The sequence below is a fragment of the Plecotus auritus genome (assembly GCF_963455305.1).
Source record: "Plecotus auritus genome assembly, chromosome: 1".
NCBI lineage: Eukaryota > Metazoa > Chordata > Mammalia > Chiroptera > Vespertilionidae > Plecotus > Plecotus auritus.
Window position 1 is genome coordinate 101,953,566 of NC_137770.1, and position 18,444 is coordinate 101,972,009.

Consider the following 18,444-nt stretch of genomic DNA (forward strand, 5'->3'; position numbering starts at 1 on the left):
TTTTAAAGTGGCTAAAATATAGTGAGAGCCATGTTTTGTCTGAATGATTTCATTGTGCTGCATTTTTTAATCTTTAAGAATAAGTTTACACTCTGGCTGGTGTGGCTCAGTTGTTGGAGTGTCAACCTGTACACCAAAGGATTGCAGGTTCGATCTCCAGCCCTGGTCGGGGCATGTGCAGGAGGCAACCAATTGATGTGTGTCTCTCACGTAGATGTTTCTCTCCCCTCTGCTTCCCTTCTCCCCTTCTACTATCTCTGAAAATCAATGGAAAAATAAATTCTCAGGTGAGGATTAATAACAACAAGGAGAATAATTTTACTTATAGATTGTTTCAAATATAATAGTCCTTAGACGTTATCTAGAAACTAGTAGCCCGGTGCACGAAATTAATGCACATTAAAAGGGAATTAATTAGAGGAAGTAATTTAATATTGCTATTTGCCCTTTCTCTATAATAGAAGTGTCAGAGATGAAAGAAAATTAGTAAAATGTATATGAAAATCTCCCTCCTGTCAGAGTCTGGGGCGTGCCATGGAACTCAGAGTCAAGTCCCCGCCCACCCGTGCATGCCTCGAAATTGCGCAAGACCCAGACCCGGCTGGCCCCACATCTGTTAAGCCTCGCAGGGCAGGGGGTGCAGCCTCAGGTCCCCCGGCCTGGCACCGGGTGGGGAGCGCAGCTTCAGTTACCCCGTCAAGCCCTGCCGGGGGTGGGGGTGGGGAGACACAGCTTCAGGTCCCCTGTCAAGCCCCGCCGGGTGGTGGGGCGTAGCCTCAGGTCCTCAGGTCCCCCAGCCCCAGTGTGAGGGCACGAGGGCACAACAACCATTTGCATATTAGCTCTTTATTATATAGGATTGCCTTTTTTTTAATTCAGTCTTTTCTGATCCTTTTAAATGATACATCTCTTTCTCTATACTCTTTTTTATTTTTTATTTATTTATTTTTATTAATTAAGGTATTACATATGTGTCCTTATCCCCTTATATCCACCTCCCCCCCACACACACTCATATCCTCACCCCCCTGGTGTCTGTGTCCATTGGTTAGGCTTATATGCATGCATATAAGTCCTTTGGTTGATCTCTCCCCTTTACCCCCACCCTCCCCTACCTTCCCTCTAAGGTTTGATGGTCTGATTGATGCTTCTGTCTCTGGATCTGTTTTTGTTCATCAGTTTATGTTGTTCATTATATTCCACAAATGAGTGAGATCATGTGATATTTACCTTTCTCTGACTGGCTTATTTTGCTTAGCATAATGCTCTCCAGTTTCATTCTATACTCTTGCTGCTTCCCTTTTCACTGCCTTTCTTCATCTTGCTGTAGTGTTGTCATCAGTGTTTCTTTCATGCTATCCCTGCCATAGTTTTTCTGTATCTTGCCACCATGTTTTGTTTGTTTTGCAATTTTTCCATCACATGATAGAAGTGGTTCTCCAACACAGGCCATAAATTACTTCTTTCTGAATTTCATATGTTCAATTCACAAAACTTTTTAAAAAAACTATGGTGCCTGAACAGGTAGTTTGTTGAAACTTGCAGTGAGGACTAGCTTGAATAATTAAATGTAACAAATTTTTTGAGCAGATACTTGTGTCAGGCACTGTACTATGCCCTGGACTTAGGAGTCCCTGCCATCCAAACTCTCCTCACCAATTGGGAGCCAGCTGAGCAAACCAGTAGTGATACCAAGGCAAAGAAACCAAGGAAAGCTGAAATATGAAAATATCTTAACTTTGCCTAGGGGGAAAAGTTACATATATGTTATTAAAATTTTAAAATAATAGGTAAAGTATAATATAACATTTAGCAAATATATAACAACTATTAATTATTTGACTAAAGTGGCATTAAGTTCTCCCTAACTAGCTCTTGATTTTCTTTTCTATTCCCAAGAAGCTTTACTCTTTCTCACATATAGTTCTTTGGAAATGTTACCGTCTCAAATGTTTTCCTCCTTCCCCCAGCCTCTTCTTCACAAGTTGTGTCTTGTTCTTTGTTAATTCCTGACATTTGCTTTCTTCCTGCAGTGTCCCAGTTAAAACGGATCTGACAGGCTCCCCCTTCAGGCTCTTCCTTATATTTCCTAATCTTTCAGAACGGAAACCACGACTGGTACTTCTTTCTCTGTAAAATCGAACTCTGATTTCTGCACAATTATGAAATGGTTCTTTTACCCAGGAAATTACAAACTCACCTAACTAATTTCACTCCCCTGCATCACTACTCCTTTGCACTGAGCTATTTCTACTCTCAACCTCTTGGAGCTTGGCACTTTTTGTAATCTGTTTGCTTGTTTAAAAACACACACCAAAAAACCTATTTTTAAACAAACAGCTTTTTTCCTCTTTTTCAAATGTTTTAAAACACAATTTAACTGTATCCTAGTATTTATACAGTAGTTGCTTACCATCACAATTGCTGTGCCTTCTTTAGTTCTCCCCATTTCAGGGCCCCCATTCCTCTAAGCTTTCAAGCTTATAAAAGTCCTTTTTATATTAATGTATTGAAGTTCTTACCCATGCATTCAAGTTCTACTTTTTCGATGTGCTGACTAGTCAACCAATTGTATTCTCCTAGATTTCCTCTGCTGTTTTTTGCTTTGTATTGAGGTCTTTATCATCATTGTGTCTGCATTTCCATACTCTCTAAGGAATCAGTTGACTAAATTCTAGTTTCATCTGGGTTTAGACTTAATGATTCTGTTCTTTTTCAAGAATTGTATCAAGAATTTTTCTTGATAGGTATGATTAAAGAATAAAGTAATGCCAAAATAAATGTTTCAAAGAGATAAGCAGTTTCCAGATCTCCTCTTTCAATTGTGAGTTAAAGTCTTTGAGGTATTGAGAAATTTATATTACAATATCTAGTTTTAAAATACTGTATGTACAAAATGTACTCACTGACTTATTATAGTTATTGTTGTACTCCAGAAAGTGTTTACAAGTTGTAAATCTCATACGTACCTTAAAAATGTGTTGGGATATTTAAGCTTGACGTTGTGTTTGAGTTAAGAAGAGCACTTTGTTGTTTTCCTAGCTGTTGTTTGTGTCTTTATCCAGCCAATTAGCTCTTTCTGGGGGAGAGGGGACTGAGTCTCCCGCTATGGCGAGAAGAGATAAGGCTGTGCTATTCACTGCTCCTGGAGATCAGGATAATTCCACTGCTTCTGTCAAGTGAAGTGGATCCACGTGATAGCCCACAAGCACAGAAACTGTTGTAGATATTGTTCCTGCCTGCGAGTGGCCAAATGAAGCCTGTTTTGCGTTCAGAGATGCTGAACTTTTGGCTGTGACTTAACTAAGCAAAACAAATATATGTCTTTTTCTACGTTTCAAACTCATCAAAGTTAGGCTTAAAGAGAACAAGTTCTTTATTTGCTCTACCTCGAACTACCAGGAACTTGACAAGTTGGAATTATTCTAAACCTTCACTTTTTAAAATTCATTTAATTACCCTAAATGAACCTTACTTAGCCTTTTAGTCAAGGTCAGTCTATCTTCAAATGGGTAAACATCTGCTTATGAAGTTTAAGAAAACACCATTTTAAAGTCATAACTACTTTATTCCTTTCTGATAGAGACAGAGCACATGCCACATCCTGAAAGCAGCTACACTTTATTCTGTTATTTGATTGTGGAAGCAGGGCTTTTGGACATCTTGTTCTCCATGACATGATTTTTTTAAGTGTCTAATCCCTGAAAAGGATATTGTGTTAGAAGTTTATTTAAAGCTGAGACAGGAATGAGTGAATGGGTAGAAGAACTCAGGCACTGTACATTTAAGGGAATAAGCAACTTGTTTGTTTAAAACTACTGTTATTTCACACTGTCCTGCAAGTTTTTTGTGTGTGTCACATTCTATTGCATCATTAGAGTTTGGGCCATTTGCTAGTGCTATTTCCTTATCAAGCCCAAGGAAAGGATTGTTTTCCTTAAGCTAGTCTTTATCGACATTTGATTCTACTCTGCACTTCAACTTCTATTTTTTCCCCGTTAAATCTACAGCTTTTATTTAAATCAAGGCTGTTATAAGGATATATTTTCTTGTTCTTATGTTGTCAGTTTTCTAAGTATCAGTGAAGCATTAGCATTCTTCAAAAAGTTAAATAACGTTGTGATGAAAGGAATATATTGAAGATAAAGAATTATTTTAACTTGATTTCTTAAAGGAAATTTAAAGGTTCACATTGTTTGTTGAAAGATATACCCAATTACTAAATATTTGTTTTAAGTAGAAACAAACTTCTATCATTTAAATTTGTAAGCCTGTTTTAAGAAGCAATTTGGCTTTAAGGTTTCTTTCAAGTTTTCAGAAATTAACCTTGAAAATAAGTCTTTACCTATGTGCCCCAGAAAACTAATATAAGAGAATGTCTGATAATAATAGGCATTGTACCTAAATAACCTTAATAAGCTGTTCTTAACTCTTTACATACATTTTATGTGATTTTTCACTGGAATCTAATCAGCAGTAATAGCATTTCTTGAAGTAAACTCATATTCCATGTTGTTCCCATCCCCCCCTCCCCCCCCCCCCAGATAATGGATTCATACCTGATTCACTTCTAGAAGATGTGATGAAAGCGTTGGACCTTGTTTCAGATCCTGAATAGTAAGTAAATAGGAAGTATTATTTAACTCAAAAATTCCATTTAATTTAAAATATATACAGTTTTGCTTTTAAAAAAAATAGAAAGCTGCATATATGAAGCATAATACTTTATATAAAGCAAAGATTTAGGAATAAATCAGACTAATCAGTATTTTAGCACAAACTTGACATACAAAAAATGAGCTTTCCTTCCCACTACTCCTACTACGCACTTATCCTGCTGAAAATGTGCTAAAGTATAAATGTCATTTTTAAACAAACTAAATATGTCTTTTTCTCACTGAAACCTTTTCCATTTAAAAAATTTTTGCCCATATATTTAGTAGCTTCAGTGAAAGTCATGACAAGTCTGTATAATATCTATATTGCTAGCCCTTGGACATCTCTATGTGATTAACCAGTTAACTGCCATGCATCCAAAATGGAAACTATCCTTGCGTCTATAGATGCTTATGGCATACAGAGGGTTAAATTAACTGAACCGAAACCTTGTAAGAGACACAGAATATCAGAGAATATAGTTTTTCAGTACTGAAAGTATTGAAGTATTGACTGACATTAATATTATGTCACTGTCTTCAGTCTCACTGTTATATTTGCACATTTGCTGCATCTGTCACTTCTTCTATAAATTTGGGATCTTTATTATGCATGAGAAAATCTCTCTTAAGTGGATACATATCTTGATCAAATATGGAAATAAAATAAAGATCACCTACAATGTACACTAACTTTTGTTTTACCTGCACAAGTTTGGCAATGAACAAACTTTAGCTTACAAAACATTTAAGGAAAGGATTCAGTAAAAACAATGTAAAATATATTGTTGCACATAGTTTTTAAAACTTGACCATATTTTATTTTGAAATAAATCAGATGTGTTTTCTTGAAAGTATGAAATGCATATACAAACTAATCACATCTGAATTAATATCTGAGTCTTACTACTTATAGCTATGATGTTACCCATTCTTAACAGACACAATTGCTGTTTCCAACTTAAAAGAATTGAACTAGTCCAACAAATGGAATAATAGTAATTAATGTACTTCATCTAAACTGATTTCCAAATGGAGATCATCTTGTTTTCATTGCCCTAATTTGCAAAAGAGAATTGAACTCAGGTATTTTTGGTTACTGATAATTCTTACAGCATGAGGGAGGAAAAAGGAAAAGTGATTTTTTCCCCAATTCTTACATAGATTATTTAATTTTTCTTGTTTCCTTAAAATACATAGCATACCTTGAATTATAAAGTTAGTATAATTTAGTCAGATTGTCTTTCTAGAAGTAGCTAAAAGATTAGACTCAGTTATTCACTCTGTATTTTGGTATGGTTTATAATATGTGAGGGCCCATAAATTAACAGGGCTAAATTTAGGATTAATAAATTAGATGGATTATATACAGTGTGACCTTGCCTTCATTTGTTTCATGTCATAACCTCCTGCTCTTACTCAGACCCTTTAAAATGTCACATCCTTTGCATGTTTAACAATAAGGTGTATTTAACTTGGCATTCATAGTTTGGGAGATAACATGGAGAATGAAAATTTTCTTTTCAGAAAGTTTTCATTTTAAAAACCCTTCCAACTGCAGTCTGCTTTTTTCTCTGCCTTCTTTCTAATCACACATAATACCTTTCACCAGCCTTGGCTACACCAACATGGTAAGGGCTGTGCAAAGCACTATCCAGTTAGGCTGCTACTGGACAATCAAGTACATACCACTTATAATTCACTATATCTTCGCTCTTTGAGAATTATCTTACCTCTTTAAACTTCAAGTTACATTGCCTAAGAATGTTAAGCCTCCACCTCAGTTGGTTCTGGAAAGCTTTTTAGGAGATGTTTTTGATGCACCATTTCCTTTTGACCCTGTTTCTTTTTCTCCTTGAGCTTAAAATAAACATTTTTAAGTTAAATGCCTCATTTGATTGTTAAATTTAGGCATACCTATGAAGCAAAGAGAATTTGCCTTTGGGGAATTATAAGTCTGTGCTTAGAAGCTTAAGTTTTTAAATGACTTTACCTAATAAGGAACAGTATTCCAAAGTCATCGTCATAATTTAAATTCTAAATAGTAACAGATTACTCTGGTTTAAAAATAACCAAGTTTTGGCAAATCAGTTGTCATTCCTGTGTATTTGTCATTAAGAGGCTAAAAAGAACAGTTCTTAAGATTTTTGGCAGTCAAAGTGTTATAGTACCAGTAATTTAATCATGAAAGAAGAAAAATAAGCTTTTTTTCCTTTGTTATCCACTGTTTTTGTTTTTTTTTTCTCTCCCCGCAGTATAAATCTTATGAAGAATAAATTAGATCCAGAAGGATTAGGAATCATACTATTGGGTCCATTTCTTCAAGAATTTTTTCCTGATCAGGTAACATAATTGAAGAAATGTTTTGTCCAATTGGGATGATCATCTGTGATTGTTTTAGCACTTTTCCTACTCACTTAAAATGTTCTAACATGTAGATATGAGACTGAAAAAGCAGTATTGTGTAAATACTTCACTGTTACAGAGAGGATTGAAGGGTATGTATGTGCCAATATAGTAATACAGAACTTTGAGGTAGAGGAGCGGTGGAATATATTGTATACTCCAATATATACACATACTGGTAATGGTACTGTTTTTATAAAGATAAAATTCAGAAGTATGGGGAGTAAAAAGAGAAAGACTCTATCCATTCCCACCCCTATTTTCCTTCTCTTAGGTAACTAGTGTCAATAGATTGGTATGTATCTTTTTAGTACTTTCTAAATACTAGAAGGAAGGTAAAGGAGCCTATATGAAGTGAGAGTTCCGTTGGTGAACCTAAGTTCCAGGAGACTTTAGGTGAGTCGAAGAAAAACCTTCGAGCAGAGCTGTGCTGTGTCATGTTGGGACATGTCTTCCATTGGGCTCCGATAGCGTCTCAGTTAGTAAGAAACCGTGCTCGTCTCTGTACTCCTTTAGGTTATGTCTGTGACCGGAAAGCCAGTTCTATAGCCTACAGCGTCTTTTCTTGTGTTTCTTATTTAAGTGGAGGAGTTACCATAAACCAAATTATTTAGCTAGGTACATTGTGATCATTTCGTTAGATATCAGCATAGTTTAAATTAAAGTTCATTGTTTCTGTTCTACCTCTATTATAAGAGATGTATTGTCAAGTAGAAAAATATCCAAAATTTATAAAGAACTCATACAACTCAACACCAAACAACAAATAATTCAATTAAAAAATGGGTAGAGGACCAAGAAAACATACAAATGCCAACAGATGCTCAACTTCACCAGCTGTTAGGGAAATGCAAATCAAAACTACAATGAGATACCACCTCACACCTGTTAGAATGGCTGTTATCAACAAGACAGGAAATAAGTGTTGGAGAGGGTGTGGAGAAAAGGAACCCACATTCACTGCTGGTGGGAATCTAAACTGGTACAGACACTATGGAACACAGTATGGAGATTCCTCAAAAAATTAAGGATAGAGTTACCTATATGACCTAGCAATCCCTCTTATGGGTATCTCTCTCCCCAAATCGAAAACATTTGCAAAGATATGTGCACCCCTATGTGCATTGCAGCATTATGATTCATGGTGGTCAAGACATGGAAACAATCAACGTGTCTTTCAATAGATAATTGGGTAAAGAAGATGTGGTGCATATACAATGGAATACTACTCAGCCATAAGAAAAGATGAAATATGGATGGACCCTGAGAATATCATGCTAAACAAAATAAGTCAGATAAAGCTAAGAACCGTTTGATTTCACTCATGTAGGATATAAACCTGAAAGTCATAATCACAGACAAACAGTATGCTGGTTACTAGAGGCAAGTGGGGTGGTGGGGTAGTAAAGGGTTAAGGGCACCAAATATATGGTGGTAACCTATATGATTTGACTTTGGTAGGCACACAATGCAATATACTGATCATGTATCATAGAAATGTACACTTGAAACCTATATTATCTTATTAACCAGTCACCCCAATAAATTTAAATTAAAAAAACAGTGATAAGAAGAAAATGTCAAGATAAAATTATTAAATTTCAAGATATAATTGTTAATTTGATGTCTCAGATTTAAATTATCTTTAACAGTAGACAATATTATTAATATTTAATCTTGGTTATTAAAAAAGAAAAAAGAACCCATATTTTCTAAACTGGTATTTGTTATGGTTACTCTGAGTAAAGAAAGTGAGTGAGGTAAAAATTCAAAAAGTAACTAAGGATTTCACAATATAGCTATTAGACTTTAAAACTTTTTGTAAATGCTTTATGAAAAAATAGATTCTTTTTTCTGATATTGTTAGCAAGACTCGGATTGTGATGCCATTTGTTCATACTCCAAGTGCTAGGGTTTTTTTTTTAATTTATTTTTTGGAATCTAATACTGTGTTTTAGATATCTTAATAAATGTTTAATAAATTTTAGCATTTTAAACTTTTTTGAGACAATGATATTAATTTTACTTTTAATTTATTTCAAGGCTGCTATCAGAATATTTTTAGAGAAATTACATGATACTGCTTATAATTATTCTAAGAACTTAATAGTTCAAGAAATTTTTTAATTTTAGTATTCCTTGAGGTAATTAAAGAGAATTCTGGACCCCTTCTCTTTTTCCATTTGGTTATTCTGTTTGTTCTCTCCAAGTTCATGCCTTACTGCTTGCTTATTTCCTGCTATTATTCTCCTCAACAAACTCAGCATCTGAAGCTGACTCATCTCATTGCCCCTGTGTAGTTCATGCTCTTTCCTCAACCACACAAAGCATGTGATTCTGCCCTTGGTTCCCTGTAGAGCAGTGGGTTTTCAAAGTGTGGTCTCTAAGAACTTGTTAGAAATGCAAATTCTCAGGTCCTTCCACACCTAGTGAAGCAGAAGCTTTGGTGGTAGGGCCCAGCAGTGGGTTTGAACATCCCCTCCAGAGGATTCTGATGTGATGGTGCCAAAGTGTGAGACCCACTGGACCTGTCATTCTTACCTATTCACACCCTGTAAGATCTCAGACCTCCCAGTGTCACAGAACTTTTCTGATCAGAGCTCATACTGAAACCCAAAATATGGTCGGGTCCAAGCTCTTTGTCTTGTAAAACCAAAGAATGGATTCACGGACAAAAATGATGGGAAGAAAACAAAATTTATTGGGCAGGGGGAGCAAAGCTTTGGGTTTGGGGGTGATATATGAGCTTCCAGCTGCAGGAAGGGGACTCAGAATGGGTTATCTGCTTAAGCTCTTTGGGGATATTCATATACTCTGCTAGCTTTTTTTTTTTTCCCCCCCAAAGGGAAGAAAGACTTTTTTTTATTTTTTAAATTAAAATTTTTAAAAAATATATATTTTATTGATTTTTGTACAGAGAGGAAGGGAGAGGAATAGAGAGTTTGAAACATCGATGAGAGAGAAACATAGATCAGCTGCTTCCTGTACAACCCCTCCTGGGCATGTGCCCGCAACTAAGGTACATACATGCCCCTGACCAGAATCAAACCTGGGACCCTTGAGTCTGCAGGCCGACGCTCTATCCACTCAGCCAAACCAGTTAGGGCTTAAATTAAGTTCTTTATTGTTGAAAGTATTATATATGTCTCCTTTTTCCCCCCATTGACCTCTCCCAGCCCGCTTCCACCCCCCAGCACATGCCCTCATCTGCTACTTTTGATTGGTTCCTTCAAGGATTTCTGGCAATATCCAATTATATCAACGTTCAAGTTCTCACCTGTGGGAGGACCTAATTGAGGACTGCCACTTTAGGTTCTGGAGTGACAGCACTATTCCCTCCCAGCTGGGTTCCACCTAGCTAGTTCTAGGTCCTTTGTTTGCCTCCACATGGTCCCTGTCCCTGACTGCCTACCTAGTCCTGTTTTTCTATCTCAATACCACTGATGTCCTCTTTCTCTATAGTCACAAAATGTAAATAGACTCTATTCCTCATTTTGGCCATTATTCATATATTGCTTTGTACCTAACAGATCACTATAGTGACACTATAGTAAACATTTAATCACCAGGAATATATTAAAGTTATAAAACTAGTCAGAGGGACAGCCAGGAAAATATTTAACTTTAGTAATCTTTACAGATGCTTAAAGTAGGTGCTATGGAAGTGCATTTCTTTGCTCTGAGATAGAGGCAGGGAAAAAAACTTGAAATACTCATAAGCATTTCAAGGCAATCCTAATATATAAAAACCCTGGGTCGTAGCGACCAGTAATGACCGGAGGCTGTCCAACCAGAAGTCAGTGCTGGCCCGCCCCCAAGCAAGTGGTTAGGGGCAATCAGGCAGGCAGGCAGAGGGGTTAGGGGTGATCAGGTAGGCAGACCAGCAGTTAGGGGTGATCAGGTAGGCAGACCAGAGGTTAGGGTGATCAGGTAGGCAGATAGCCCCTCGCTGGCCTGGCCCCACCCCCAAGCAAGCAGTTAGGGGCAATCAGGCAGGCAGGCAGAGTCGTTATGGGTGATCAGGTAGTCAGACCAGCAGTTAGGGGTGATCAGATAGGCAGGCAAGCAGTTAGCAGAGATCAGGTAGGCAGGCCAGTGGTTAGGGGTGATCAGGTAGGCAGATGGCCCCTCGTCGGGCTGGCCTCGCCCCCAAGCAAGTGGTTAGGGATAATCAGGCAGGCAGAGTGGTTAGGGGTGATCAGGTAGGCAGACCAGTAGTTAGGGGTGATCAGGTAGGTAGGTGAGCAGTTAGGGGTGATCAGGTAGGCAGATGGCACCTCGAAGGGCTGGCCCCACCCCCCAGCAAAGAAAGAGGGAGGCCCAGGCCAGCCAAGCCATTGCACCCCAGCCTGTCACCTGCAGAGGGAGGCCACCGGTGGCAGGGGAGGGAGGACAGCGCTGCACAGATGGCAAGCAGTGGCAGCGGTGAGGGTGAGGCCAGCTGCCTGTAGCCCAGGGAAGGAAAGCCCCAATTGGCCCTGATCTCAGGCCAGGCCTAGGGACCATACCCGAGGGGTCCCAGATTGTGAGAGGGTGCAGGCCGGTCTGAGGGACCCCCCCCGAGTGCACGAATTTTTGTGCACTGGGCCTCTAGTTTGTTTATAAGAGAAGAGCAGATGCAGCTACCACATATTAAGCATGCACTATGCATCAGGCACTACGTGCTTTATAAATTAGGTAATATTTTTCCCCATTTTGGCAATGAGGAAATTTAGGATTATAGAACTTAAGAAATTGTTCAAGGTCATACAGCTAGTAAGTGGCCGAAACAAGAGTCCAATGTAGATCACCTGACCTCAGAGACTAAACATTTTACCACTGTGTTAAAATACCTTTTGATATTTCAGTATTTTATGCCAGTTGTTAATGACTGGAACTAGAGAATATAAATTATATTCAACCGCAGTAAATATTTCTATTGTAAGTTAAAGTACATTAACTCTGAAAATCAACAGCCAAATTATTTATCTAAGTAATTCCATTGATTCATGTATACAGTTGAGGAAATGATGAATGTTGATTATTCTATTTATTGTGAAGCATTTTGTGTAGGATACAAAAAAGTTGTAAGAGAGCTTGGATTTTAGTTGCAAATACAAGAATGAAAAGTTAAAAAATTGAAAATTTAAATTATCTTTCAAAATAACAACTAAAGAGATGATGCAAAGTAGAATATGATTCTTTTCCAAATTAATTTTTGAAAAAATTATTGTTTCCCTAACCGGTTTGGCACAGTGGATAGAGCATCAGCCTGACGACTGAGGGTACCAGGTTCGATTCCGGTCAAGGGCATGTACCTTGGTTGCGGTCACATCGGGGCTGTGCAGGAGGCAGCTGATTGATGTTTCTCTTTCATCGATTTTTCTCTCTCTCTCCCTTCCTCCCTGTAAAAAATCAATAAAAAAATATTAAACAGTTATTGTTATAAAGGTCCCAAATTATAAACAACCTAACTAGTATGTTCAAGAAAAACTTTGCAGAAACAGCAAGGTTTGAACAAGGTCTTGAAAATGAAAGAAGGAAAGAGAAAGGCATTTGAGAGAGGAGTAAAAGCTATCATAAATATGCAAAGAGCCACAAACAAAAGGTCTTTTCATGGGAAAATGAGTAACATATTCACCTAAAATGAGAATTCAGAAAGGTGAGTAGTTGTAGATAAGACGGAAAAGGTAGATTAGGTCCTATATTGTAGGAGTCTTGGTTGCAAATCATAGAACCCCAGCCTGAACTGACTTAAGTGGGAGGGGTGGATATGAATAGGAAGGAGTAACTCAGAAGATTTGAAGAAGCATCAAAAGCAACACTAGGTCTTCTAAGACTGGGGCAGTCTCTCCATCCTATATCCTTCCTCTCTCTGGAATAGTTGCATTCTCTCAGCGTATTTTTTTTTCAGTTGCCAGCAGCTGTCTTTCCTTAGTTCCAACTGGAAAATTCCAAGGAAGATGCTCGTTCAGCTAAGTCACATTCCCATCCTTATATCAATCAGATGTGGCCAGGAAGACAAGGGACAGGCCCAGGAAGACAGCCACAGGCCTTGAGGGAAATCATTGGAGCCAGGCACCTTCAGTGGTATCAGACCATTCATCGATGCCTTGAATGCTAGGTTAAGAGAGTTGAAAACTTGATCTTTAGCTAACTAAGAATCAAGTGTTAAGACAGTAGGAATAATATGATTAATTTTTCTGAAAGTTTAGTGTAATGATTTATACAATATCCTTTCTTTATTGAATGTTGTTAGAGTCTCAAACCACTAATTACGTTTTCATTTCTTACAATGCTTGCTAGTTCCACTACGTAATAGTTCACAATACTCAAATAATATTGGGGGGATGGAAACCCCTAATTCATTACTGTGGACCAAATTGGAAGTATTGGTGCACATATGTGTGTGATCTGAGTAAAAGTAATATTCCTGTTCTTTCACACTTATTGAGAGAAGCAAATTATATACAGCCAGAAAAAAATCAGATAACATTTAGGAAATAATTTTGTGTTTTAGAGCTTTGTTCTTTGAAAAGAAGTTACAGTAATACATGCACATGGTATTGCAGGAGTAATTTTGTGTTTTAGAATCTTGTTCTTTAAAGAAGTTACAGTAATACATGCACAAAAATCAGCACTTTTCCGCTTTCCTGCCTCTTCTCAAGAAGCAACTATCTCAGCTTTTAGATTTTCTGGTAGTTAACTGTATAAATCTAAGTTTCTTGCTTTATCAAGTGATTCCCCCATCAAAGGATGAGGATTTCAGAAACTTGCATTTTATTTTCAATTGCTAATTATAAATTACCTGATATAAAGATATAATTTAAAGTTTTAAAGTACTTTATTTCTAATAGGGCTCCAGTGGTCCAGAGTCTTTTACTGTCTACCACTACAATGGACTGAAGCAGTCAAATTATAATGAAAAGGTATGATAATTCATTCACATAGTGATTTGTCTTCACCTGGGTTGATAAAATAAATATATGAATGTATGACAATGTTTGATTCTCACAAAATTGTTACCTGAGGAGATTATTCCAAGAATCTCTTTACTATTACAAGATATTTTAGAACAGGTCATATTTTGATTTAACCAATGGTACTCTGAGATCTTCATTGGAATTTTGGAGTAATAGTTTCACTGTGACAAAATAACTACATCTCTGTGCATGTTGTTATCCTTGACTATGTGGATATTACTATGTCAACATTATAGTTTAGTCCAGTGAAAGTTACTGATCAATTCATGTGAAGAAAGGGGTAATAGATTTTTGATGAGAAAAATATTTTTAAAGGATTTAAATTAATAACCGTAATAGTTAGCACTTACGGAGCATGTCTGGAATTGTATTAAGTACTTTGTTTTATCTGAAGTTTCCTTCCACCCTATGAAGTAAGTATGGTCTGTATATCCCCATTTTACAGAAGAGGAAACTGAAGCACAGAGAGGTAAGCACCTTGCTAAGGTCGAACAGCCAGTTAAATGGCAGAGCTGGGACTGAAACTTAGTCTGCCTCAGAGCCTGCACTCTTACCCACTATGCTTTGTTGCTTTCCTTTTTGAATGAATCATTGAAAAAGGCACCAAGGTGACTTACTTCCCATGTACTCACCTGGTTTAATCCAAAAGTTGGTCTCACTGATATACCCTTTTTAATTAAATATTAGCTTTGTCTACATATATCATATATCTGTTATGTTTGCATTTATTCAGGTAGCACTCACAGTAGATATATATAGCTAATATTAGAAGGAGTGAGGCCTAACATGGTTTTTCATTTGAAACAATCATGCTGGTTTCATAATTATCTAAATTGAGGATGGCTACAGAAAATAGATTGTAAGGTACACTAAATACATAATTTTAGTTAGAGCAAATAAAAAACTGAGACTTACATTCCTAACAAAATATAAATTAGATGTGTTATTAAATTAGGTCTAAAGATCATTTCACAAGAAAATAATTTATTTGTATATACATAGTAAAATAATATGAATTTGATAATAAGAACACTTGGATGCTATTTCCTGATGTATTAATGAGTGCTTCATCTAGATTTTGAAATTTTACATAGCCTTGTAATAGGAGGTACTTTAGAATCACTACTCACCCACACAATCCCTGCAAGGTAGGTCAGTCAAATATTATCCATATTTTACAGATGAGGCATCTGAGACAGGGAGATTAAGTGACTCACCCAGAGTCACACAGGAAGTCACTGGCAGAGCAGGGATTGGAACTGAGTTCCTGATTCCCAATCCTGTCCGTGGTCACGCTACCTGTATATAGTAAGTTCATATCATGCTCATGACAAGCATCTGACATACTAACAAAAAGATCAGAAATCAAAGATGAAATATTCTCGTGGCAATAGTGTAAGAATATAAAGCAAAGCATGTATGTTATTAAGTTGCAGAGGTATGATGTTATGAAGTTACTTAGGAACTAGAAATATGGTAGACTAATAAGATACCATTCAAAATATCTGAGGAAATAAAGGGAGAAAGCTGGCCAAGTGGGAGGGAATGTGATCCAGCAGCTGGCACAAGCTCTCGGCCGCAGAGGCAGGTCACAGTGCTTCGCCCAGGCAGCTCTGCTGGAATCAGAGTAAAGTTTTTCTGATGCTCACCTGCCAGTGTATATTTGATATGGTCATAGCCACTGCATATAAATCAACCTTTCTCTTTGATTTATTTTTCTGTCCTGACATCCTTTTTAATTTTTAACATGATTTTTCATGCAGCTAAGTAGAATAACTTGAGTTGTATTCTTTGTAGACAACTTTTCAGAAAAGAAAGTTTTACTTGGGGGAGTTAAAAAGCATGAGTTGTAGTTTTAATTGTAAATTTATTTCATCAAAACTAGAAACAAACTAATATATTAACCAAAATTAAAAAAAATGTATTTCACTTTAAAGTATGTCTTTAGAGCTTCCTAAAAAAGGAGTAGATTCATAAAACCAAATTATCTGACCTACTAATGTAATATGCTCTATTCCTATATTTAATGTGTCTTTTAAGGAAACTTCTCTTTAAGGGTAATGATGTGATTTCTTTTGGTTCCTTAGTCAAATAGCTTATGACTTTTATATTGGAAGAACATAATTGCAATCATGCATATCAGCCATTGAATATGTAAAAATCGGTATATGTACTTTGGAAGAAGGCATTCTAAATCTATTCCTTTTAAATTATACAGTCAGAATTTCCCTTGGACAAAAAGAAACTAATGACTGAATGGCTTAATATACACAGTGAGCCCTTATAATAAGTTAGGGCTCACATAGATACTTCTAAAAGATTGTTATTATAAATTAATCAGAATAAAATATTTTTCTGATACCCACCTGCCAGCTTATATTTGATAGGATCATTGCCACTACATATAAAGTACCTGATTAGTTTTATATATCAGCCTTTCTTTTTTTTGTTTCTGTCCTGACACCCTTTTCAGTTTTTTCTCCATAATTTTTCATGCTGTACAAAGTACAGTCATGAGAAGAATTTCAGAAATATTTAATACAGTAAATAGCAAATTTCATTGGCAGGCATCCAAATAGCTTTTAGCTCTGGAATTTTATTGCTTAAATTGAAAAAAGAAAATTAAGTCTGTAGAACATAGAGCTATGTTTTTATTGTAGCTTTTTATTTTGTGAGGCAACATGATCATCTAAGAGCCTCAATATTAAAACACTAGTAACTATATAAATTGTTATATAAATAATTTCTTCCAAGTGATATATGTTATTTGAAGAAATAATTTTCTTTTTTCAGAAACAATGTGCTTCCAGATTTTTAAGTGCTTTTTCTTGTCATAAACTTACAATCTAAAAATCATCTGGTCACCTAGCAGTTAAATCTGTATTTCCATCTTGTTTCCAAATTTATTTTCTTATTAATCAGTAAATAGATATTCTTGCTCATAATTTCTGTCATAATAAAATTATATGTAAAGTTTCACATGAAATAATATGCAGTGCCTTATTTGCTAGCCTATGAAAAATTTTGTATCCCTCAAAAATTTGCTGAGAATATTGATTTACCTTAGTGACTTTATTTTGTTCAACAGGTCATGTATGTGGAAGGGACCGCAGTTATTATGGGTTTTGAAGATCCCATGCTACAAACAGATGACACTCCTATTAAACGCTGTCTTCAAACCAAATGGCCATACATCGAATTACTCTGGACCACAGATCGCTCTCCTTCACTAAACTGATTTTCATAAGTATTTAAAAGGAAGATTATACTAGCAGATGTTGAAAGAGGGTTGTAAGACTGGCAATTGGCTATACACTGGTATCACTGTCTAATTGTAAATAACATAAGAACACATTTTCAGTGTTTAAGATATGTTTAAATTATTTATGTTAAAATTTACCCTATTTTAACTCTTTGTGTGAAATTTACAAGCAAAATTAAGCTTTAATCAAAGTTCACCACTTTTGCAGTTGGATAATTGGTCATTTATCAAATTACAAACATTTAATACTACAGCATTTGTATAGAGTATCAAAGTTACTATTTATAAACTTCTATTTTGGGGTTTTATTTCATTCAGGTATATTATATTGTTTAAATGATTCTGGCTTGCAATAATCAGCCTCCATATTTAAATGCAGAGTTAATTTTTATTTCTTTTTAAAAATCTGTTTTCCATTAGAAATACTAATAAATAACACATTATCAACTTGGATCTCTTGACAATTGGCTTAGCTCTGGCATGTTTATAAAAAGTAGAAAGTATAAAGGAACATTACCATTTATTCACAGATATATAGAGAATGTATTTTTTAAAAAGATAGTAAAGAGAATCTGTTTAATAGTCTTAACACTGTTAACTCTTACTGTATTGCCAAATACACTCTTCTAAACTTGTCCCAACAGCCCTGTAAGCCAGGTTTTTTTGTAAATTTATAAATATGATAAATGCATGAAAACATCTGTTATTAGTATATTGTATTATTTATTATGATCCTAGTGGATGGCCTAAATAAACACTTCTTTTCTTTAAATGTACCTTTGCATAATTTTTTTACAGTAGTGTCTCAGGATAAGTAAATTCTTTTAAATGTTTCTGCCTAGTAACCCTGAGCGCAACCTAGAACAATTGCCTAATGGAGTCATATACCACCTTGAAAAGGAAACCAAATCTTACGGTTACCTAAGAGCTCTGTAACGCACCCAGCTAGAAGCTCCAGAACCTGGGTGGCAGCTGTCTGGACCAGTGGACAAAAATACAGAAGCCTCATCCTATTTATTTTAGAGAGAGAATTTACTTTATTCTGATAGGGCTGTTGCCTAGCAATTTGAAAATTGAATAGCCAGAGATACTTTCTTTCCATTAGTTTCAAGGTAGACAATTGTTTAGTACCTTAGCAACTTCAAGACTGAACTTCCTT

At 36.0% G+C, this 18,444-nt stretch overlaps 1 protein-coding gene across 2 annotated transcripts in view; it reads left to right on the plus strand.

Annotated features, from left to right (window-relative positions):
- The window catches only part of MINDY3 (MINDY lysine 48 deubiquitinase 3), a 121,591-nt gene extending 103,530 nt beyond the window's left edge, over window positions 1-18,061 (plus strand). For both annotated transcript variants that reach the window (XM_080682581.1, XM_080682582.1), the window contains 4 exons: window positions 4,545-4,617; window positions 6,911-6,998; window positions 13,898-13,969; window positions 17,112-18,061. In XM_080682581.1, the coding sequence (XP_080538707.1) occupies window positions 4,545-4,617; window positions 6,911-6,998; window positions 13,898-13,969; window positions 17,112-17,261 (383 nt within the window). In that variant the 3' untranslated portion in view covers window positions 17,262-18,061. The remainder of the gene's footprint in view (window positions 1-4,544; window positions 4,618-6,910; window positions 6,999-13,897; window positions 13,970-17,111) is intronic.
- Window positions 18,062-18,444: the final 383 nt, after the last annotated feature.